Genomic DNA, 25,719 nt, shown 5'->3' on the forward strand with positions numbered 1-25,719 from the left:
CGCTCGCAAGGATTCGGTACAAGGAGATGAGGAGTTTAATCGGCATGAAAGATCTATCAAGAAATGGATTCAAGCTTAAGGGGGAGAATGTTGGAGTAAGCTTGAATAAGCTTGAAGAAGAAGCTAACCTAATCCCACCGAGATATGGTTTACTAAGAGGATTAGGAAATATCTATAAAAGCTATTACTAATAAGATTAGGAGATATCTAAGTCTTATATAAAGGAGTTGCAAAGCTGTTGCATCCCTTGTGAGTTTTAAGATTGTTAGAAAGATAGCTTAAGGTTTTGAGAGGATTTTCCTTAAGATTAATAAGAGAGCAAATTCTTATTATTGTGATCTTGCATATACAATCGAGAAACTCATACTATAACAATCACCACAGTTAGTACTTATAAAACAAAGGCATCATAATACAAGTTCATTCTAAATCAATAAGCAGAGACATTACAAAGACATTAGAAGTGTAAACTAATGTGTTTTTTTTTTGTCTCAGACAATCAAATATGAGCTCACTCAACATCAATAACCCAATACAATTTTATTACAAGAACAGTAACCTGAAATATGTCGACATCTTTTTTAGAGTAACTGAAATCTATCACAAAGAAGGGTTTGTGAACTGTATAAGAGTGAGACTTCAGTTTGATGATAAACATCATAAATTATGGAACTTTGATAACATAAGCGATGATAAAAATCAAAAAGTATGAAACTTTGATAGCATATAAGCCTAAATCATTCACACAAACTAAGATTCAAAGAGAGAAAAAAGACATGCAAAACAAATCACAAGTAATTTTACAAACCTGAAAAGCTCAATTCTTAGGCTTAAAATAAGAGCTGAGAGTGTGATATACTTTGGATTTGACCCATTTTTATCAATGGTATATAAGTGTTTTACTATATATATATATCTATATTTTCTACTCTTCTAGGTATGTTTTTAGGTTCAGGTGCATTTCGTAGTAAAGCTATGACTTTGGAGCATTTTGGAGCTTAAAGGACATTTCACCCGAGCTGACCACTTAGAGGTCGACGAGAGGAAGAATAATCGATCGATGCACATCAGTGCTGACGATCGATATCAGGAAATGCCTCGACAGATGAAGATTAATATCGATCGATGTACCCAAGTACCGTCGATCGATGTCGAGACACCAGACGCGACATTTTGGATTCAGCAGACTTAAAAACCAAGGCCAAGCCAAATTACCAAAATGCCCTGACGAGTTTTTAACCTAATAGAATATATACTGCCTAGTGTTTTTTGACGGTAGAGAGAACAAAGCTTTTTCTAGACCTAGTTTTGTTACAAGTTTCATTTGGGAGAGAAGATCACTTGTGATTGGAACTCCTTGTTTCTATTTCTTTTCATATATTCTATGAGTTTCTATTTATCTATTGATATGAATTGCTTTGCTATGTCTGAGTAGTTCAACTGTTAGATCCAGAGTTCAGATAGGTTTGTGGGATTAGCCCTAAACTATAGATCTGCCTTGTTGTGATATTCATGATAGATTTGTATTCATTGCTTATTTTAGCCTAGCTAACTAGAACTTGATCATAGGATTGCGTATTCAAGCACCCTTGATATCCCATCCTGACATCTATCTATCATATTAGGATTGCTAGAGAGGGCTAACCGCCAATTTAGAATCTTAGTAGAGCATTTTCATACTCGCGCATAGGCCTGGCTAGAACCCGTCGATCGATGTCCTCAACTGACAATCGATCGATGTGGGCAAAGGTGTATCGGTCGACGTCTTAATAGACTATCGATCGACACTCTCTTGTGTCTGCATACTAACCCGTGAGACACGAGATCTAGTCTGTTAACCAGTGGTACATGCGACAGCTGATCACTGAGTTAAGAGAATGAGCTCTAATATATCATGCATGCAACAGTTAGGCATCTATAGATATTATAATCTCCAACACCTGAATAGTGGCCCTGCATCTAATATCATTTCCAACCAAGTTACATTTATATTTACTCGCTTGTTACTATTGCTATTCCATTTAAACATTTACAACCTTTAGAATTAATAAACACTAGATTTAATTGTTCCCTAGTTCCTTGTGAATTCGATCCCTAAGTACTACATCTGAACCTCTTTTGATGAGAGTAACACTCCTTAGGGTAATTTGAGTGGTATCAAATTTGGCGCCGTTGCCGGGGAGCTTTGATCTCCATTAGATTTAGTTTTATTAATTCTTTTTATTTTCTTTACCCCCTTTTCTAATAATCTTTTTCTTGTCTTTTCAGGTGCATGCCCAGTGGTACCAGAAGCAACAAGGAGAAAGACTTGTTGTTCTCAGACGATCCTGCTCATTTGGAACGCACCATCCGTAGAGGTCAACATTCCACATCGCTCGACGCAACCACTTCGTCGTCGATCGATACGCATAACCAACCGTCGACCGACACCAGACCATCATCGTCGATTGTTCCCAATCGTTCGACAACGATCGATACTACACCGCGTACGTCGATCGATACCGTGTCGTCAAAAATGGTAAACATTATTATTCTAACTCAGGACGAGAACGGAAACCTGTATGACCAGGCCGGTCATCTGCGTAATGCAACAGGTCAGAAAATAGATGCTCAGGGAACTGTAATTCCTGATGCTGATGCTACAGGAGCTGCTCAACCTCCCATCGATCGACATGCACCTCTGACATACCGAGTGCGGTTACCCTCAATCAATAATGATTACATCAACGCACTCAGACCACCACATAAACCATTAGCAAACCCACCCGAACCAAAACCCAACCCTTTAAATAATTCACCAGAATCTGTTCAAGAAGAACAAGAATCTGAAGGGAGAAGGTTAAGGGAGAGAAAGGAGAAGATTCCTAAAAACCTTAAGAGGGAAGCTAACGATAAGGAGATGGATGGTTTCACTAAACGAGTCCTCAGAATCTCAATCGAAAAACCTTTTGTTGAAGCTTACTTCACACACCGGTTGTGGATGTTCTTCAGAGAAACAAAGGTAACCGAGGAGGACATTAGGAGAATATTTCATCAAGTCAGAGAGAAGATGAAACACAGGATCACATTGACGAAGAAGAGTGATTCTGAGAAGTTTGCAATACCATGCGTAGTCAAGGGTGTTGAATTTCCCCATTCAATGTGTGACACAGGAGCATTAGTTAGTATTCTCCCTAGGATCATGGCAGACCAGCTTGGTTTGACCATCAAACCCTCAACGGAATCCTTCACCTTCGTGGATCTTTCAGAGAAACGATCAGGAGATATCATAAGAGATCTGGAGGTACAGATTGGTAATGCCCTTGTCCCTGTAGACTTTCATGTCCTAGACATCGAGCTTAACTGGAACTCTTCACTTCTGCTTGGAAGATCTTTCCTAGCTACAGTAGGAGCCGTATGTGACATGAACAAGAACAAATTGTGTCTAACGCTCATAGACCCAAACATCCATTACGACCCCATCCGACCTAAGAGAAAGGACATTAATTCTGTGGATTATGGGAAAGAACTCAGCTTCATTGGCGCATGCCATTGTGTAGCAGAGTATGAATTGGAGTACGAAACAGAGTACGCGGAATCGATCGACACCCCAACATTTCCATCGATCGATTCCAATGTGTCAATGGTGACCGATGACCGCAACAACACGTCACTCGACGTAATGCACCCACTTGACCATTTCGCTTCACCAAATCATTGTTACCAACATTTTGCCTTCCAACCTCCAAGCAAGAGAGGACATGATGATTATTCCATAGGCAGTTGGGCAGACAGTGGTTTCCATGAAAGTTTCAGTTGACACTGTAATTACTTCACCTAATGAGGAACATACCGAGGAATACCATGAAGATTACTGGAAAGAACGTGCAATAGAAATGTCTTTGCAGGATGAAAGACTTGAAACACATAAGTTGACCAACACGTTTCCAACATCGTTCGACGCTGTGCACTCCACATCGGTCGATACCCACCCTCGTCCAGCAAAACAACCGCTCACATCGATCGACACCCCGAAAGGAACATCGATCGACACCCCGAAAGGAACATCGATCGATATTCGCGCCGCAGCGAAAATTCAGGAGCAGGAGAATATTCCCTCCCTAACTAGGTTTATAGAGACCTATATAAATCGTTTTGCACCTCCGAAACCACCTACACACATCAGAGCGAACACACAAGCAAAAAAGATGAACACTCTTCCTTCTACATCAACAGAAAAATCCATGAAGAGCAATCATCTCAAGAACAAAAGTTCTGCAGAAATTACACTGCCGTCGATCAATGTAACTGTATCTACATCGATCGATACTACTCTAAACTCTAATCTTTCTATTTCTAAATTATATGATTATGCAAACATTGATTACGATTTTCTAACACCTGATGAATTTGGTATTTTCAGGGACACAGATGGCAACGCACGTGCAATGGATGGAAGGATTTTACAAGTGTCCAGAGAGGACATATCAGACATCCTTCAAGTAGCCAATGGACCTGAAAACCTATTCTCACAGCAACGTGGCACTCCAGACGTCATTCAAACAGATCCTAATAGCCACGCAGGAGTCGCCACAACAGAGATCAACCCAGATCTATCAGGCCAACCAAAAGGGCAAGCATCGATCGACGGTACAACGGAGACATCGATCGACAGGGTAACACCAACGTCAATCGATAGGGATGAACCGACGTCGATCGACAGACGGTATGAATGTGAGAACCGCGCTTTCGACATGTACGGAGCCAGAAAGTTCACCTGGGAACAAAGGGACGAGTATGGAGTCTACAGAGATGAGCGAGGACACGCACGAGGCGTAGCTGGTGAGATGATACCTGTCACAAAGGACAACATCAGGAAAATACTGGAAAGAGCATCTCTTTTTGAGGAGAGCCACATCTGTCTTCCAGAACATGCCACTTCCGTCTTCCAGAACATGCCACTTCCTTCACACCCACAAGACTGGCACCAGAACTCTACACCAAAGAAGAAATCAATGAAATGGTGTTTGGTATCTGTGGAGCTCAGGAGAAACTGGGAGAGGAGCTCAAAACATTGGTAGATGATACACATCAGCCTTTGGATAGAGGCTACAATGAGCTTTTCAGATGTATGGCAGAAATGAGGACAGAAATTGAGAGTTTACGTCAGCAACTTGAGAAGGAAGCTACGACCTCAGCATCGATCGACGCACCACGTGAAACATCGATCGACGTCAGTCTTTCTACAGCTCAGATCCCTGCAGAACCGCAATGTTCAACACAACACAGGGATGAATGGGAAGTCTCATACATCGACACAAGGATAAACGACGTTTATTGCCCTCTCAACAACAACGGTGCTTCTCCATAGGATCTTGGTGCACCTTCTCCTTCTCCCATAAGGCCTCTGGTTCCTCCAGCTGTGGAAGAACCAATCAACTTGAGAATATATGGCAAGGAGCTGAAGAGAGCAAATATTACTCGGATCGTGTATGGATGGTGGTATGATGATGATATTGACGAGAGATACGCAGATAGTGCGTCCTTTGATGCCAATGAAGTTGACGTTAGCAAAATGTTACTTGCTAAGTGTAAGAAACAGTCTAGGCTTAAAGCAGATATTGCTCAATGGGAAGACTGTCAGCTTCTCAGTTCCGGAGCTGTTAGAGGCACACAATTGCAAGCTGGGTTCAGTAGAGAAGAAGAAGAAGAGGAGAGAGTGGTTCTTCTTGTACATGATGCAAAGCTACCTCCTTTTCTTGATAATGGAAAGGCCGTTTTCACAAAGCAAGTAGAGCCTGTGAAGGATCCCACTTCAGACATGGCTATAGTTTCAAGAAAAGGATCTGGTCTTGTCAGAGAAATCTGGGGAAAACAAGGCTTGCATAAATCACGACAGCGGTTTTGGAAGCTTGCAGGTTCTAACCTTGGTGTTGAGAAACCAGCTGAGATTGATGCTGATACTGCTGTAGTTGGTAAAAAAGGGGAAGTAGACTTTAGAGGCGAGGGTAAATTTGCAGAGCATATAAAAAAAAAGGAGAAGCTGTGAGTGAGTTTGCCAACTCGAAGACCATGGCTGAGCAAAAACAGTTTCTTCCAATATTTTCTGTTAGAGATGAGTTAATGCAGGTCGTAAGAGAGGACCAGGTGATAGTTGTGGTTGGAGAAACTGGTTCAGGAAAGACCACTCAGCTGGTTACACTATAAATGGCATTGTAGGATGCACACAACCAAGGCGTGTAGCCGCAATGAGTGTTGGAAAGAGAGTTAGTGAAGAGATGGGGACAAATCTTGGGGATGATGTTGGGTATGCCATTCGTTTCGAAGATGTAACTTGTCCAAACACTGTTATCAAGTATATGACTGATGGAGTGCTGCTGAGAGGGACGCTCAAAGATCCCGAGCTTGATAAATATCATGTGGTGGTGATGGATGAAGCACATGAAAGATCAAGCGCATGAAAGATCACTTAACACAGACGTCGTGATTTCAAGCTCATAGTCAGTTCTGTGACAATACCCAAAGTTTTCTGATTTCTTTGGGGGTGTTCCTATATTTAACATCCCTGGAAGGACTTTCCCTGTTAATTTCATCCACTCTAAAAGTCCTTGCGAAGACTATATTGAAGCGGCTGTTAAACGAGCAATGACGATTCACGTAGCCAGCCAGCCCACCTAGAGACATTCTAATGTTTATGACAGGGCAACAAGAGATAGAAGCAGCTTGCTTCTCACTTACGGAGAGAATGGAACAGCTCATTGTTTCCTCCAGTAAGGAAATCACAAATCTGCTTATTCTCCAGATATACTCTCAGTTACCAGCGGACTTGCAAGCCAAAATATTCCAAAAATCAGAAGATGGAGCACGTAAATGCATTGTTGCAACCTATATTGCTGAAACATCATTGACAGTCGATGGGATTTATTTTGTGATTGACACATGGTATGGAAAAATGAAGGTTTTCAATCCTAGAATGCATATGGATGCTCTTCAGGTTTTCCCTATAAGACGTGCTGCCTCTGATCAGCGTGCAGGAAGAGCTGGAAGGACAGGGCCGGTAGCATGTTACAGATTGTATACCGAGAGTGCTTATCTGAATGACATGTTTCCAAGTCCTGTTCCGGAGATTCAACGGACGAATCTTGGTAACGTTGTGCTGTTGTTAAAGTCGATGAAGATAGCCAACTTGCTAGATTTTGATTTTATGGATCCACCTCCACAAGAGAACATCCACAATTCTATGTACCAGCTTTGGGTGTTGGGTGCTCTTAACAATACTGGTTGATTAACGGATCTCGGATGGAAGATGGTGGAGCATGGGTTTAAAAAATTGCTTCAACCCTTGAGGCGAGCTTGCCTCAAAGTTATAGTGTCGCCTCGGAACGCCTCGCCAACTTAAAGCGTAATATTAACTTGTAGGTTAGAACATGTAAATCATTCAGATTCTTCTTTTCTTTGTAATTATCTAAACAATTAAAATTTAAAATAAATAACTCTTCATAAAATAAACGTAAAACATAGAATTAATCCCAACAAAGTGTTCAAAAAACAGAAGAATCAAACCAAGAAAGACTTGAAACAGAGAATCAAACCAGCAAAGTCTTAAAACAGAAAATCAAACCAACAAAATCTTAAAACAGAGAATCATAGTCTTCATTGTCAACATACTCATCAACATTCACATACTTATTAGCCCAGTTTCAACATCTTCTTCAATTTCATTGTCATCATCCTCATCGATCAACATCATTGGAGATGGCCTTTGAGAAGCTTTTTGACTTGGAGTTGAGCTTTTGGATGAATTATTTCCTCTTTCATTCCTATTTGAAGTTTCTCTAGTACTGTAACTAGGCTCATTAGCTCCAGATGCCCTGCTTACCAATTCTCATGGTAAATCACCATCTTCAAATACTAGATCAACACCATTCTCCATACATTGTTCCTACAAGTCATTCATTACCCTCATCAATTTATGCTAGGTCAATGGGATCAATTGTATCTTTCAGATTGTAACGACGTTGAAGAGCACAATTGTACTTAAGAAAAACCATGTCATTCAACCGCTTTTGGGTCAAGCGATTCCTTTTCTTGGTATGTAGATGCTGAAATACACTCTAATTTCTTTCGCATCCTGTTTCACTACACGTGAGACTAAGAATTCTTACAGCAAAATCTCTAAGAGTTGGAGTAGATGCTCCATAAGACAGCCACCACTAATCTGGTGCCTTTGTTTCCCTTTGTCTTATCGCTATGGGATGGCCAAAGAGTCCAGAAGAACTCTTAAAATATCTTTAAGTATATGATCTTGAGTAGCAACTTCAGGAACCACTTTCCAATGGTGTCGTATAATCCTCCCATAACCTCTACACAATTCACTTCAGGTCCTTTGTACTGAAACTCAGGATTCAAAAAGTGGCAAGCAGCATGCAAAGGGTGATAGAGTTGCCAGTTCCATCTTTCATCAATTATTTCAAAAGCACGCTTGTACTGATCTTCTTTCCATAGTAAGTTTTCGGAAATCTTCTCCTTAGCTTTATCCATTGCTTCATAAATATACCCCATAGCTGGTTTTTTCTCCCCATCCACTGTGGAGCTCCCATTAGATCCACCTCTTGCAAAGATGCTTTTGATGGGTGAACGGTTTGTCAGTACCTTCACTGTTCTTCAGACCTAAAGACAGAGCAGAATAGAGTGACACCGCGAGGGAGAAGTTTTTCGTGCCAGAGTCCCATCATGTAACGCTGCTGAATGTGTATCAGCAATGGGAAAATCATGGATTTAGAGGAGACTGGTGTTTTTGAACAAAAAAAAAAAAGAGGAGACTGGTGCAATGACCATTACCTGCAAGTAAAAAGTCTTGAGAAAAGCAGAGAAGTAAGATCCCAGCTTCTTGATATCCTCAAGCAACTTAAGATACCACTCAAGTCGTGTGGACAAGATTGGGATGTTGTGAGGAAAGCCATATGTTCAGCCTATTTCCATAACTCATCTAGATTGAAAGGTGTTGCTGCGTATGTGAACTGTATAACCGGGATGCCTTGCCATTTGCATCAGAGCAATGCACTGTACGGTTTGGGATACACCCCAGATTATATTGTATACCTTGAACTGGTGTTAACCACCAAGGAGTACATGCAGTGTGCTACATCGGTTGACCCGCATTGGCTTAGCTTATTTCTGGCCTAAGTTTTTCTTGATCAAGGACTCGATTCATCGTTGTTGGAGCATAAAAGGAAGTAGAATGAAGAACATAGCAATGGAAGAAGAGACAGGAGAAAATGAGAAGAGATTCAAGCTTCAGGTCATTCAAAGTTTAATAATGTGAATCTGAACTAAAATCTTACGGGTGAAACTAAATTTTTTTTTTTTAACTTCTTAATTGGTGAGCAGTAGATTCGATCAAAGAAATAGTTGAAGTGATATATTGAAATAGGAAAATTTCATAAAATACCTCAACTAAATTTGGTAAAGCACCAAAATATTGTAGCTCCTACTCAAAATTTTGTACATCTTTTAGTCTTGATTCTAACTTCTATACTGCTTACTTACAGTTCTGTAATACCATCAAAGTTCCTATACAAAAATACTGTAACACAGTATTTTGATGGAAATCAAACTAAGCTAGACTAAGAACAAGATGAAAAGATGACGTCGAGATGATAAGTTGAGGGTTTGAGATCGATCTGTCAAAGTTTGTGAAAAGATGTCTCTGGAGTTCCGTTTTGTCTCCTTTTTATAATCGATCATATACTATGGCCTCCTCCGATATCCTCACTTGATGTTGTGATCCCGAAAATCTCGTGATATCTTTCTGGTACCGCGAATCTCGGATGCCGCTAGCGCCAATCCCTTTTTACTTGGCATCAATGTTTCTCTTGATCCCTCGGCTTCAATTTTGATCGAGCTCGAAATTGATTCTTCGAATTCGGTCTCTGATACCACTCAAATTACCCTAAGGAGTGAATTACTTTCTCAAAGAAGAGGTTCAATTGTAGTACTTAGGGATCGAATCCACAAGGAGCTAGGGAACCTTTTAAATCTTGTTAAATTATTAATTCTAAGTGTTTGTTGTTTAATGGTTTAAATGTAAATAGAAATCCTAATTGAGCAAGTCTATTGCTCGACTAACAAGATGATTGGGGGTGTAACTTATTGGAAATGTATTATATGCAGGGTTTCTATTCAGGTTTGGAGATTATAATCCTATAGATGCCTATCAATTGCATGCATGATATATTAGAGCTAAACCCCTTAAACACAGTGATCAGCGATGGCAAAGTTTCACTGGTTAACTAACTAGATCTTGGATCCCAACTGTCGTTTGTTGATCACAAGAAAGTGTCGATCGATGGTCCTATAGGGATATCGATCGATACACTCTTCACAAATATCGATCGATTGTCAGAAGACAATATCGATCGATGCTTCTAGTTAAGCCCTAGGCGCAAGTCGATAATGCTCACTAGCTGTCTAGTTCAGCAGTAGCCTTTTTCTAGCAGTCCTAGCATGACAGATTAGTTTCAGGACTGGATGGCCAAGGATGCTTGACTCATGCAGATTCCTAGGTTCAATATTCTAGTTAGCTAATCTAGAACAAGCATTAAGAACAATCAATCAATGAATACCACAACTTAGCAATCTATAGTTGGGGCTAATCCCTCTAACCTATTTTAACCCTGAATCTAATAGGTAAACTACTAAGACATAGCTAAGTAATTCATGACACAAAATATAAATAAAAACTGCATAGAATAGAATAAATGAATCAATGGAGTTCCAATCACAAATCTCTCTATGATCTTCTCTCCTAAAACTCTCTGCTGAAAATAAGAATACAAAGGTGGCCAAAAGCTTCCTTGCCTCCTAACACTTAGGCAAGTATATAACTATTAGGTTAAAAACTCGTCAGGGGTAATCTTGTAATTTGGTGAAGTCTTGGGTTTAAAGTCAGCTGGAACCAAGTCGTGCTTCCGCGTCTCGAGATCGATCGATTGTACAGGATGTACATCGATCGATCATAATCTTCAATCGTCGAGGCTTCTCTTCTGTTTCGATCGACGTCACTGGATGTGCATCGATCGATTGTTTCTTCTTCGTATCGACCGCTTATGGTCAGCTCAGATGAAATCTCTTTTAAGCTCCTAAATGCTCCATAATCGTTACTTTACTCCAAGATACTTCTACACCTGAAAACATACCTAATAGGATAGAATATATAATATATAGATAGTAAAATACTTATATACCATGTGTAAAAATGGGTCAAATCCATGGTATATCAGTCTCTGTTCGGATTGATCTTGAAGCCAAGCTTCCAAGCTTCCTGCTGACTGCGCCTTATGTTTCGAATTAAGGACACAGGCTAATCGTCGACCCAAGTTCTTTTTAGAGGTTCTAATGAATGTTTTCAAGATTGGGACCCAACATTTTGCATTTATCATTTTAGTACATTGCAGAATTTTATACGTAATACATAGTTATGTTTACGTAATTGAAAAATATTGCATTGTACTGGTAATTGTAAGATGCTATAGAATCTTAATTTTAGAAACATTATAGATTATAACCATAACCAGAACCTGAGATTAAAACGTTTTACATGATGCATAAAGAAAAAAGAGCAAGAAATACTAACTTACCAATGTCCATGTATTGTCACAAGGAACTATAAAATCAGCGTAGTCTAGGACGCTTGATTGTTTCCGTTAGCGGATGTTAGTCTCAGGTTCCGGTCATGCAGGTATTGATATATTTTCCTCAATCCATAAATTAATGTCATATGATCTCTCTATACGCTTTATGTCATATAACTCAAAAATGTCTACCAGGGGCGGACCCACTTGAAGAGGAGTGGGGTCACCTGACACCACAAAAAAACATGATAAAAATTTGTTTTATATAGAAAACATTAAAGAATCGGTAGCAGAGTTGGTTAAATATAATGTTTGACCCCACATAACCCGGGTTCCAAACCCAGCAGTACACCTTAAACTGTTTTTGACCCCAGTCAAATTCATTCATGGGACCGCCACTGATGTCTACCCCAACCGGTTACTATGTCATATAACTCAAAAATGCAGGATAAATTTTTTCATCCTCAATTGATAATAAAGAAGAGTAGTTGACAAAAAGAAGAAGAAGAAGAAGAAGAAGAAGAAGAACAACAACAACAACAAAATGACGTGGTATTCTGTTTTTATCAACCCGAATTAAACCAGCTCTCCACATGTCATAAACCAAGTTAACGTTTAAATAACACCATTTATGGTTTTAGGGGAATTAGTTTAAAATCGATAGTTTGTGTATGTAATTCAAAAAATAGAGTTGTTCATGTGGTTTTTGGTACGACTTAAAAGTTAATGTGTGAAATAGCCGGGGACAACTAGTTCATAAGGGAATAAGCCATTTTCCTACATTTGACGGCTACTTTGCATCTATCTAACCTTTAAGACGACTGTTCAATGCGAATGACTTGCAGCTTTGTCTCTCTACTCCAATGGCAGATGTAAGTCCAAAGAGGTAGGGAATGACTTATACTCTTTTAAGTATGGAAAGTTACTCTCCTCAAACAGAACATGCCTACTAATATATACTCTTGCAGTCGGTTGATGTAGACACTGTAACCCTTATGCTTCTCACTATACCCAATGAAGACACAGTGTAAGTTTTTTGGGTCAAACTTATTCTTTCCATATGGACGCAGGAAAGGGTAACAGCTGCTTCCAAAGACTCTGAGCAATGAGTAGATAGGTGGTTTACCTACTAGCATTTCGTATGGACTCTTGTGTTCAGGTAACACTAAAGAAGGCATCATGTTACCGAGGTATGTAGCTGTTAAGAATGCTTCTACCCAAAGTTGATGAGGGATTTTGCTCTGAAACATCAGTGACAAACCGAGTTCAGTAACATAACAGTGTTTTCTCTCAGTAAGACCGTTCTGTTGTGGCGTATGTAGATAAGACAGTTGTTGTTTGATTCCACAAGAAGATAGGTGAGCAAGGAATTGTTTACTCATGAACTCGCCACCACCACCACTTTGAAACACTTGTATTTTGCTGTCTAATTGTCTTTCCACAAAGTTCTGGAAGCTCAAAAATGCAGTATAGAAGTCTGAGTTTAATCTCAAAGGGTACATCCAAGTATATCTTGAGAAATGATCAACAAAGACTGCATAAAACCTAAACCCTTGAGTGGAGGCAACTGGAGAAGGCACCCATAGGTCACAATGAACTCTTTCTAAGGGTCTGGTTGCTACAAACTCAGAACTAGAAAACGGTAAACGACTAGACTTTCCCAGCTGACACGCCTCACAGAGCTGACGGCTGAGGTTATTGCGAATTATGGCCTTATTTGCTGAGAGATGCTGGAGAACTTCTTGGTGAGGATGACCTAGCCTCATGTGCCAAACAACACCACTTGCAGCTTGTTGTCTGTGAGAATAGAAAGCCATGAACTTCAGGTTCTCCAAAACGTACAGATCCTTCTATCTAACTCCTCTGGTTAGTAGTTGCCTTGTCTGTTTGTCCTTCAGAATAACACTGTCAGCATCAAACTCAATAGAACAGGGATAGTCTGCTGTAAGTTTGGAGACTGAAAGTAATGATTTTGTCATCGCAGGAAAAATAAGAACGTCATTAAGGGGAAGATTACCTTGAAGACTAGGCAACATCGCTGTACCAACATGAGTTATAGGCACAGACTCACCATTTCCTACCAGAACTGTGTCATCACCAGTGTATGCTTGAGTGGACTGAAGCTGAGATAAGTCGTTGGTGATGTGGGCTGTAGCTCCGGAGTCAGCATACCACTCATGGCCAGAGTTTTAAGGTGATTCTTGAATACTCATAGCGGCTAGAGCGGTGTGATAATCCTCAGCCTGGTAAGAATGATCGAATTTCTTGTAACACTTGTAAGCAGGATGGCCAAACTTGTTACAAATCTGACAAGTTGGCGATTGTCAGGAGCAGATGATGAACCACGACCAGAAGACTTACCTCTTTGGATACTCCTCTCCTGTCTGCTTGGAGGTCTGAACACTATCAAGCTCCCGTACCAGTTGATACTCCACCGATCATTGATGAGTTCATTCCTCCACCAAGACAAGCTCCTACTACTACAGTACCTGCTGCATCAATCTTCTCAGACGATGATTTCCCTCCCTTACCTCCTTCCCCTGCACCTCTGGTACATCAGATACAGCAACAAGCACCTGTTCATCCTATGGTTACAAGGGCTAAAGACGGAATCAGCAAGCCAAATCCAAGATATGCTCTGATATCTGTCAAGACACCTTACCCTGAGCCAAAGACCCTTGCTGCAGTGCTAAGAGATCCAAACTGGAACAATGCTATGAAGCATGAGAAGAACAATATGGAGATAACGCATACATGGGATTTGGTACCTCCAGATCAAGCGATACAGCCTATAAGCAGTGGATGGGTACACAAGTCTAAGCTAAACGCTGATGGAACGTTAAACAAAAGGAATTCAAGACTAGTGGCACGCGGTAACGAGCAGTTTGAAGGAGTTGACTTTGTTGAAACTTATAGTCCTGTGGTGCGGACTGCGACTATAAGATCAGTGCTTCATATAGCAATGGTAAAAGGATGGAACATTAAGCAGCTCGATGTGGATAACGCCTTCCTACACGGTGATCTCAAAGAAACCGTGTATATGAAGCAACCTCCAGGACTAGAAGATCCTGAGAAACCTCACTTTATCTGTAAGTTGAACAACACTATATATGGTCTTCGCCAATCTCCGTGAGCGTGGTACGACAAATTCAGCACGTTCTTGCTAGAGTTTGGGTTCAAATGTACACATGGTGATCCTTCATTGTTCGTATATCATCATGGTGAAGATGTCATTTACCTCATCCTTTATGTCGATGATATGCTTTTAACCGGCAATAATGAGAAGCTAATAGAGAAGCTTATGAAGAGTTTGAATACAACTTTCAGAATGAAAGACATGGCCCGGTTCATTACTTCCTTGGAATACAAGTCCAAGCTCACTCAGATGGTCTGTTCTCTTATGTCAAGAGAGATACACACTTGATCTTCTTGAGAATACGGGCATGTCTGATAGTGCTCCTATGCCAACACCGCTGCCAATTCAGCTCGATAAAGTCCCTGGAGGAGATAAGATCTTCTCAGACCTGACCTACTTCCGCAGTCTAGCAGGCAAGCTCCAGTACCTGACCTTAACAAAACCAGACATCCAGTTTGCGGTCAATTACGTATGCCAGAAGATGCACTCTCCTACTGTCACCGATTTCTCCAATCTGAAGAGAATCCTTCGGTACTTAAAAGGAACATGCCGTCTTGGCTTGAACATCAACGCTAAGACAAGATTCCTTTTGTATGGCTTCAGTGACAGCGATTGGGCCGGCTGTAAAGAAACACGCCGCTCCACTGGTGGTCTCTGCACCTTCCTCGGTTCAAACATCATCTCTTGGTCTGCAAAACGGCATCCAACCGTCACGGTCGTCGACAGAAGCGGAGTTTCAAACACTGTCTATCACTGCAACTGAGCTCAAGTGGATAGCCTCATTACTTGGTGAGATGGGGATCTCTCTTCCTGACACACCTGAGCTGTTCTGTGATAACCTCTCCGCTGTCTACTTAACAGCGAACCCTGCACTTCACAACCGAAGCAAACATTTTGACACGGATTTTCATTATGTTTGGGAACGTGTAGCACTTGGAGCTCTTGTGGTCAGTCAAGTTCCATCGGTGCTTCAATTAGCGGACATATTCACTAAGTCATTACCACAACAACCCTTCTGCGCCTTGCGTGACAAACTTGGAATCAGCAAGCCTCCTGCTCCAAGTTTGAGGGGGTGTGTAAGTCCAAAGCCTACAGAACCGGCTTTGTCTTCAAAGGCCCAGTCGAGTATCAACGGTAACAAAGGCACAAAACTTGTGACACCTAAAGGAGGTCTTCGTACGGCTCATACAGCTAAGGAGATACAGCTACCAAACCGTTACGAAGCCTTAGGACTATGTGCTGTCACATGCTGAGCTGGATGATGCCTTTGTCCTACTTGAGTATATCACCATCTATATATTGTCTTATGATGTAATCATGCAATCCAAGTTGAAAACCATCAATAAGAAAGTTTATCTTCTTCACAAATAAACCCCTTTCTCACCAAGTTTATAGCAGATACAAAAAATCAAACCTCTGAATACTTCATCCATGGAGATCGGCTCAATCCCCATAAAGCTTCTTCCTTTATTAATTATCAATACTATGTACATCTTCTTCTTCTGTTATTCTCGTGCGATGGCTGTGATAGGTCCCAGTTATAGGATCATCTATTTTCGATCTAAAAACATGTGATTTGAAACCATTTAAGGTTCCTCTTTAAATCAAAGAGAATTTGTCAAGAACAAACTAAAACACACACTTTTCTTTTGGGTAGTTAAGACTACCTATTTTTGGGTTTTCATTGATTTAAATAGAAAATATACTTGAAGCAAAATAAATGAAGGTCGAGTCATCGACTCCTGCAATGCAGTAAATGGGAAAGTGGAGAACAGTTCTGTGACAACCCGCCCCGTAGGAACTACCTGCCCCGTGGGCCCCAGGCTCACAGCGCTGCAGCACACCGACCCCAACCCCTCTATTATGAGTTCTCATTAACTCCATAATTAGGTTGTTGGTGAGCCTCGAACCCAGGACCTCACCCTCACCCGATCCCGGCCGACTAGGCCGCGGTCGATGCCTCACGTCGCTCGGTCTATACACTGGCCGAACCTCTAAAAATTTTGCCCTTTATTTAAAAACATCGCCCATAGGCGAGGGCTAACTCAGATCTTAGCTCAAGACTACCTTAGTCATTTCCTAGCTTAGATCATTTCACCTTATGCACAGCGGAATAACATCTATCATCCATTTGACTAAATCCAATCTAACACTTGTCTGGTCAGATCACCTCAGCTACTGGTCAGTAACACAACTGCCAGCTAAATCCAAGGTCGATCCTGAACTTAGACCAAGTCATACAATCAGAGGTTCCGGTTCCCTAAGCCATTCTATCTAGATCTATGCAACATTGACAGATCATACCTTTGCCACATTCCCGGAGCTTGTTAGGTCATTGTCCCAGCTGACTTAGCTGTCTTAGCTAGCTCACCCAACTAGTTGAGCTGAACCACTTCACTTGAGGTTTGCTGCTCCGTTCCAGCTGATCGAGCTGCATACACTCTTCCCTTGGGTACTTAGTCATTCAGCCAACCATCCCCACAGACATAAGTAACCTTTGGGAAGTCTTCAATCAGCTAAGGACATGCATCTGGCCCTTACCGGTTCATGCACTGTCCCACATCCTTTTGCCTTATCAACTTATGATACCAAGTCCAGCTCATGGACTAATCATACCAAGTCCTCTCATGGACTAACCAGATCAAGTCCTCACAAAGACTAACAATGCCCATCAGATCCTGAGTCAATCAACCAACCACCCCACATGACTCAGAACTGATGAATCTTCATACTTCCTAATCAGTCATGGAACCATGTCCCACTGAACCTGATTAGTGTTGCTCTTACCACCGGTGCATCCTTTGATCAATCAGATCAGACACCTTGATCCATCATCCAAGGATCAGGTCGTCCATCCTTGCCCATGATCAGATCACACATGGCCTGCCTTACCAACACCAAGGTTGATAACCAGCAATTCCTTATGATCAATATCATAAGTGACAATATGTTGCACACAACATATGATCAGATATCCTAACACAAGGATCTGACCCCAATATGCCCTCAAGTGCAATTTCGTCCCCAAGCAAACCTGCTCCAAAAATCAATTAAAATTCATGACAATTCATGATAAATCATAACTAAGAGAATGGTCCAATCAGATTTCCCAGAACCGGCCTCCATCCCATAGATCTCGGCCAAGATCAGCCAAACCGGCCCAAGGGACCATCTCTAAATCAATCCCTAAAAACTCATTAGGATTCATGATAATTCATGATAAATCTTAACTAAGAGAATGGTCAAGTCATAACTCCAAGAACCGATCTCGATCCTATGGATCTCGACCTAGAACAGCCCCACTGGCCACCTTGACCATCTCGAAATCAATCAGATAAAAATCCCCAAATACCATGATAATTCATGATAATTCACCCCTAAGAGGATTCCAAAGTCAGATAGCCATAAATCCATCAGGAAGTAGGAGATCCGGACTTAGCTGCCAAACCAAGGCCATGGAGGGTTCTTCTGAACCGGCCAAGCCATGGTTCAGTGCTACTATGTCTAATCATCAATCTCAATCATAAGAACAAGGAATAATATGATTAATAATCATAAAACAGAGTAAGGTGTAACTGCTGAACCAGATCAACCCATAGTGTACCAGACTATGTCCATTGGTCTGCAGTCCCCACCTGTTACCTCATCAGGGGTGTCCATTCTCCTCCTAGCACGCCTTCATCAAACCCTTATCACATACTCGCACTATCGATAAGATCTAACCATGGTTCGTGCCCATCACTCCTTCCATGGAACTTCCATGAAACCAGTTTCTATACTGCATCCATCTTCAAGGCTGTTCATGCCTTTGAGAGTGGAGTCAAGCCTTCCCCCTTCTCTCCTAACCAATTGCGTGTGTTCCCAAGACACAGAGGAAGCCTTAGACATGATCATCCATGATCAATCACCATCCGAAGGTCGTGCATCACTTCCCTCTTTGTTTCCCATGAAACTGATTTCCACACCAATCTCCCTTTAAGGCTGCATTGGCCCTTGGGAATGGATTCCGGCCAACTCCCTCCTTTCCTCACCATTTGCGTGTGTTCACAGGCTCCAGATAAGGCTTTGGGTGTTATCAACAAAGATCAAAACCGTTCAGAGGGTCGTTCTCAACTTCCCCCTTGATCTGCCCCAAAACTGTCTCTTTATGGCCTTCACACCACCATGGGTCTTGGATTGGGAATCCGACCAACTCTCTGTATTTTTCTCTGGATTCTTTGTGTTTCAGGGTGTAGAAATCGACCAGCATGATCAGAAATGAAAGAGAGAGGACGATTTAAACTGTCCCCAACCGCCTGGGTGAACAGTTACCAAAATCCCATCCCTTCTTCCTAAAACCGTCCCATAACCGTCCCATAACCGCCCATTGGCGGTTTCTCCCCTTTTCTTCCTTTGGCAAATCGATCACTGAGCCTCAGCTCACACTCTGGGAGCTTGCCCGCTCCCTCTCCCAAGCCTAAGACCCATTTGGTCAAACCGTCCTGCACCCGGACCATCGGCTCGCCCAGTAACTGTCCCGGACTCGCCCACACTGATCCGAACCAGAACGCACCGTTCACCGGATTGAGCTGACCTCCAGCTGTTCCCAGCTGAGTGAGCTAGTCTACCAGCTCCTGTGAGCTGAACGGATCATGGTGAACTGAATACCAGCTGAACCGAGCTGATTGAACTCAAACCAACACTCGTCCAGCTGCCTAAACACTCACCCAGCTCCTTTACCCTTATTTCCATCGTATCCTGCTTAAGTCTCAGCAGACTGATGCCCTTAACCCTCATTCAGGACCATGACACGCTTGTCCTTAGGTCATGTGACCTGACTGGTGCGTTTCCTTGCACCGCAGTCCGTCCGGACGATCCTATCCAGGATCGGGGACATGACAAGTCTCCCCCACTTACGGAGGATTCGTCCTCGAATCCAGTGGTGTTAACCTCTTGTTTCATGACAAAGGTTCCATCCGAACTCCTTTGTACCCGGAACATGGAGCATGCTCGATTGGTTCTTTCTAACCAATTCGTTGCATCTCCCACCTTGTTCCTTCTCACTGACCACGTCTTGGTCATCAAATACACAACAAGTCTCCCCCACTTGATAGATATTTAACCCAAAATCTTATCAGGTGGTCCATCAAGCACCCATACAAAGATATGACTTGTGTCACTGACCCAACTCTCCAGGTTTCGTTCCTAGTAGACACCAAGTCCATGTAGAACACTTTAGTTCCATGACTAGATCAAATTCAGTACCTAGGAACATACTGAGTACTCAAGTCTTAGTAGATTCAACCAATCTCCAAGCCACTCGATGCACCAGCCAAGTCCTAGTGAACATGTTCCAATCTTTAGGCTGCTCACTCTACCATGAGTCCTAACAGATTGTTCTGTTCCCTTAAGTCCTTCCTGGACAATAAGGTTTATGATTCCAGCAATTCATCAATCCTGGGTAAAGGGTACTTGTTCTTCCCAGTCACCCTGTTCAAACCCCTATAATCAATGCACAACCTAAAGCTACCATCCTTTTTCTTAACAAATAGGACTGGTGCTCCCCAAGGTGATACACTAGGGTGTATGAACCCCTTCTCAAACAACTCCTCAAGTTGCTTCTTCAGCTCTGCCATCTGAGCTGGTGCCATTCTATATGGACTTTTAGATAATGGGGCCGTTCCAGGTTCCAATTCAATGATGAATGGGCAGCCCTATCAGGGGGAATGCCCTGTAATGCCCCAAACACATCCTGAAATTCCCGAACCAACGGTATACCCTCTGGGTCACAGGCCCCTACAACCTCATCAGTGTAAATGGTAGCCAAAAAGGCCTCACAACCATTTCCAAGCATCCGTTCTACTTGGACTGCTGAAACCACCAAACTACAAGAGGTTGGCATGATTCCTTGGTACTTTATCGGGGTCCAAACTCGTTCTCAAGTTGCACCCTTCCCCGGTGACAATCTAGAGTTGCCCGATACTTTCCCAACCAGTCCATGCCCAAGATCACTTCATGATGCTTGAGGCGGACAACAATCAGATCTATAGGCATCGGCCTATCCAAGATCACCACAGGGATGTCCTTAACCAGACCGAGTGAGTTCATAACTTGCCCTCCGGCCGCACTCACTCGTTCAGGACCATCCCATGTTCCATACTGGAACAAACCTTTTCCAACCATTCCTGGACTCACAACATTATGTGTAGCTCCAGTATCAAATAATGTGTTTCCACACCACCAATCATTAAGTACTTAGATGAGTAGGATCTTGGTTTGATCACACATTTGGAAAATGTCCCATACCATTCTCCAAAGCATCACACATCTGTGAACGTCCCATACCATTCACAAAAGTGTTGATAGTATACTTCAATCCTCATCATACTAAGATACTTAACATCGTGTTTCTAATTCCTCTTGGAATTGATCCATTACATTCACTCAATCTTAAGGAATCCTACCTTGACTTACACTGAGTCCAAGCTGATCCATCTGATCACAAGCCCACTCATGTACTAGCCATGTAGCGTCTCCCTTAGACTAACATGAACATTGCATATGCTCACTTGTTTTGAACGGCCACCAAGGGATAACATTTACCTCCAAGAGAGTGCTGCACGTTTCATTCAACCTAAGCCACTCTCTGGTCCATGTTACTTCCCTTGTCCAGGTCGTCCATACAAAGATCTTGCATTGCGTCCATCATCCAATCCATCTATTACTTCCAAATAACTAGAAAACTAACCTTTTTGTTTCAGGGTCTTGCCCTTGGAGAGTGCATCTTGGCTAAGCCGGCTCATCTTGGAACTTCCCCGTTCACAAGCATGAAACCCAATCTTACCTCAACTCCCACTTGGCTCACCACAGCTAAGGTTCCAAGTCCTCTCAGTTTTCAGAAATAATTTCGGTTTGGAACTTAACATCTTTGAGCACTGTCCTTAACAGGATCAAGCATGCTCTGATACCAACTTGTAAGACCCGATCCCGGCCGACTAGGCCGCGGTCGATGCCTCACGTCGCTCGGTCTATACACTGGCCGAACCTCTAAAAATTTTGCCCTTTATTTAAAAACATCGCCCATAGGCGAGGGCTAACTCAGATCTTAGCTCAAGACTACCTTAGTCATTTCCTAGCTTAGATCATTTCACCTTATGCACAGCGGAATAACATCTATCATCCATTGGACTAAATCCAATCTAACACTTGTCTGGTCAGATCACCTCAGCTACTGGTCAGTAACACAACTGCCAGCTAGCTCCAAGGTCGATCCTGAACCTAGACCAAGTCATACAATCAGAGGTTCCGGTTCCCTAAGCCATTCTATCTAGATCTATGCAACATTGACAGATCATACCTTTGCCACATTCCCGGAGCTTGTTAGGTCATTGTCCCAGCTGACTTAGCTGTCTTAGCTAGCTCACCCAACTAGTTGAGCTGAACCACTTCACTTGAGGTTTGCTGCTCCGTTCCAGCTGATCGAGCTGCATAAACTCTTCCCTTGGGTACTTAGTCATTCAGCCAACCATCCCCACAGACATAAGTAACCTTTGGGAAGTCTTCAATCAGCTAAGGACATGCATCTGGCCCTTACCGGTTCATGCACTGTCCCACATCCTTTTGCCTTATCAACTTATGATACCAAGTCCAGCTCATGGACTAATCATACCAAGTCCTCTCATGGACTAACCAGATCAAGTCCTCACAAAGACTAACAATGCCCATCAGATCCTGAGTCAATCAACCAACCACCCCACATGACTCAGAACTGATGAATCTTCATACTTCCTAATCAGTCATGGAACCATGTCCCACTGAACCTGATTAGTGTTGCTCTTACCACCGGTGCATCCTTTGATCAATCAGATCAGACACCTTGATCCATCATCCAAGGATCAGGTCGTCCATCCTTGCCCATGATCAGATCACACATGGCCTGCCTTACCAACACCAAGGTTGATAACCAGCAATTCCTTATGATCAATATCATAAGTGACAATATGTTGCACACAACATATGATCAGATATCCTAACACAAGGATCTGACCCCAATATGCCCTCAAGTGCAATTTCGTCCCCAAGCAAACCTGCTCCAAAAATCAATTAAAATTCATGACAATTCATGATAAATCATAACTAAGAGAATGGTCCAATCAGATTTCCCAGAACCGGCCTCCATCCCATAGATCTCGGCCAAGATCAGCCAAACCGGCCCAAGGGACCATCTCTAAATCAATCCCTAAAAACTCATTAGGATTCATGATAATTCATGATAAATCTTAACTAAGAGAATGGTCAAGTCAGAACTCCAAGAACCGATCTCGATCCTATGGATCTCGACCTAGAACAGCCCCACTGGCCACCTTGACCATCTCGAAATCAATCAGATAAAAATCCCCAAATACCATGATAATTCATGATAATTCACCCCTAAGAGGATTCCAAAGTCAGATAGCCATAAATCCATCAGGAAGTAGGAGATCCGGACTTAGCTGCCAAACCAAGGCCATGGAGGGTTCTTCTGAACCGGCCAAGCCATGGTTCAGTGCTACTATGTCTAATCATCAATCTCAATCATAAGAACAAGGAATAATATGATTAATAATCATAAAACAGAGTAAGGTGTAACTGCTGGACCAGATCAACCCATAGTGTACCAGACTATGTCCAATGGTCTGCAGTCCCCACCTGTTACCTCATCAGGGGCGTCCATGCTCCTCCTAGCACGCCTTCATCAAACCCTTATCACATACTCCCAGTATTGATAAGATCTAACCATGGTTCGTGCCCATCACTCCTTCCATGGAACTTCCATGAAACCAGTTTCTATACTGCATCCATCTTCAAGGCTGTTCATGCCTTTGAGAGTGGAGTCAAGCCTTCCCCCTTCTCTCCTAACCAATTGCGTGTGTTCCCAAGACACAGAGGAAGCCTTAGACATGATCATCCATGATCAATCACCATCCGAAGGTCGTGCATCACTTCCCTCTTTGTTTCCCATGAAACTGCTTTCCACACCAATCTCCCTTTAAGGCTGCATTGGCCCTTGGGAATGGATTCCGGCCAACTCCCTCCTTTCCTCACCATTTGCGTGTGTTCACAGGCTCCAGATAAGGCTTTGGGTGTTATCAACAAAAATCAAAACCGTTCAGAGGGTCGTTCTCAACTTCCCCCTTGATCTGCCCCAAAACTGTCTCTTTATGGCCTTCACACCACCATGGGTCTTAGATTGGGAATCCGACCAACTCTCTGTATTTTTCTCTGGATTCTGTGTGTTTCAGGGTGTAGAAATCGACCAGCATGATCAGAAATGAAAGAGAGAGGACGATTTAAACTGTCCCCAACCGCCTGGGTGAACAGTTACCAAAATCCCATCCTTTCTTCCTAAAACCGTCCCATAACCGTCCCATATCCGCCCATTGGCGGTTTCTCGCCTTTTCTTCTTTTGGCAAATCGATCACTGAGCCTCAGCTCACACTCTGGGAGCTTGCACGCTCCCTCTCCCAAGCCTAAGACCCATTTGGTCAAACCGTCCTGCACCCGGACCATCGGCTCGCCCAGTAACCGTCCCGGACTCGCCCACACTGATCCGAACCAGAACGCACCATTCACCGGATTGAGCTGACCTCCAGCTGTTCCCAGCTGAGTGATCTAGTCTACCAGCTCCTGTGAGCTAAACGGATCATGGTGAACTGAATACCAGCTGAACCGAGCTGATTGAACTCAAACCAACACTCGTCCAGCTGCCTAAACACTCACGCAGCTCCTTTACCCTTATTTCCATCGTATCCTGCTTAAGTCTCAGCAGACTGATTCCCTTAACCCTCATTCAGGACCATGACACGCTTGTCCTTAGGTCATGTGACCTGACTGGTGCGTTTTCTTGCACCGCAGTCCGTCCGGACGATCCTATCCAGGATCGGGGACATGACACAAGCTGTCACCAATTGATCTGCAGAGTTGGTCGACTTCATGGCTACATCCATGGCTGAGATGGTACAAGAGGTAACAAAAGCTTGGTTATGAAGAGAGGACTCGGAGAACAGATCTGGACAGCGACAACTTTTGGACCAGCCACGTCAATAAACAATAGATCATTCATCTCTGAGTAAAATCAAGAGAAACGACAGAGTCATCAGATTTCAAATTGATTAGGGTTTTTAATCTGCACTCTCCTCTAAGATGAACGTTGGTAATTTAGGGTTTTTATGCTGGATTAACTGTTTGTGATTTGGTAAAACAAGAAGTTTAAGATGATTTGCTTTTTTTCTCTTCAGTTTGGTCACCATTGAAGAGTGACTTGGTTTCTCTTTAGTTGGAGAGAAATTTACATGAGAAGACACATTTTGACTTTGTAATTACACCTAGAGACACTTTTTGTTTTTGACACACATTTTTCATGTTCTTTGTCCATTCTACCCTCTAAGCAAGCCAACTAGACTTTTGTTTTATTTTACGTTTTTATTTTAACTAATAAAACTAATTATACCCAACAACACAAAAGTTCATTCTCCCTCCTAACTCACAACTTTGCATTATTGATTTAATTTTTAAATCGTTTTTCTCTTCCAACACTGTGATTCATCGTCTATGAGTCTGAGCCACTGTCCTCCCTGAACCACCGTCTCTGAGCCATCATCGTCGACATCGTCCTTGAGCCACCGTATCTGAGCTATCGTCATCCCTGTTTGGTGACCATCGTCTCTGAGCCACCGTCGTCCCTGTTTCGCGGCCACTGTCGTCCCTGTTTCGCGACCATCGTCTCTGAGCCACATCGTCATTGAGCCACTAAGTCAACAACTCTGCGAAAACTCCATGAATCTAAGCTTAGGGAAGCTTTGATTTATTTACATATCATGCTTTCTTTTTGATGGAGTAAGTAATGTATAAAGAACATTGGGTTTAGGCTTTCTTCAGATTTGTGGAAGAAAATGGTATAAAGCATGTGACTTTTTTAGTTCTAGATGGAGCCTTAGAGACAACTCCTTCCGT

At 42.5% G+C, this 25,719-nt stretch overlaps 1 protein-coding gene and 1 pseudogene across 1 annotated transcript; one reads left to right on the plus strand and one right to left on the minus strand.

The window, feature by feature from the left end:
• Window positions 1–5,845: 5,845 nt before the first annotated feature.
• LOC117126777 lies at window positions 5,846–13,648 on the minus strand (annotated as a pseudogene).
• A 1,407-nt stretch (window positions 13,649–15,055) lies between these two features.
• On the plus strand, window positions 15,056–15,511 carry LOC108870315 (uncharacterized mitochondrial protein AtMg00810-like). Its single transcript, XM_018655796.1, has one exon. The coding sequence runs from the start codon at window positions 15,056–15,058 to the stop codon at window positions 15,509–15,511; it is 456 nt and encodes a 151-aa protein (XP_018511312.1).
• Window positions 15,512–25,719: the final 10,208 nt, after the last annotated feature.

Source organism: Brassica rapa, chromosome A01 (assembly GCF_000309985.2).
Source record: "Brassica rapa cultivar Chiifu-401-42 chromosome A01, CAAS_Brap_v3.01, whole genome shotgun sequence".
Classification (NCBI taxonomy): domain Eukaryota; kingdom Viridiplantae; phylum Streptophyta; class Magnoliopsida; order Brassicales; family Brassicaceae; genus Brassica; species Brassica rapa.

Excerpts from the sequence above, each read along its gene's own strand:
- LOC108870315 (XM_018655796.1), top strand. The coding sequence starts at position 15,056 with ATGTCTGATAGTGCTCCTATGCCAACACCGCTGCCAATTCAGCTCGAT.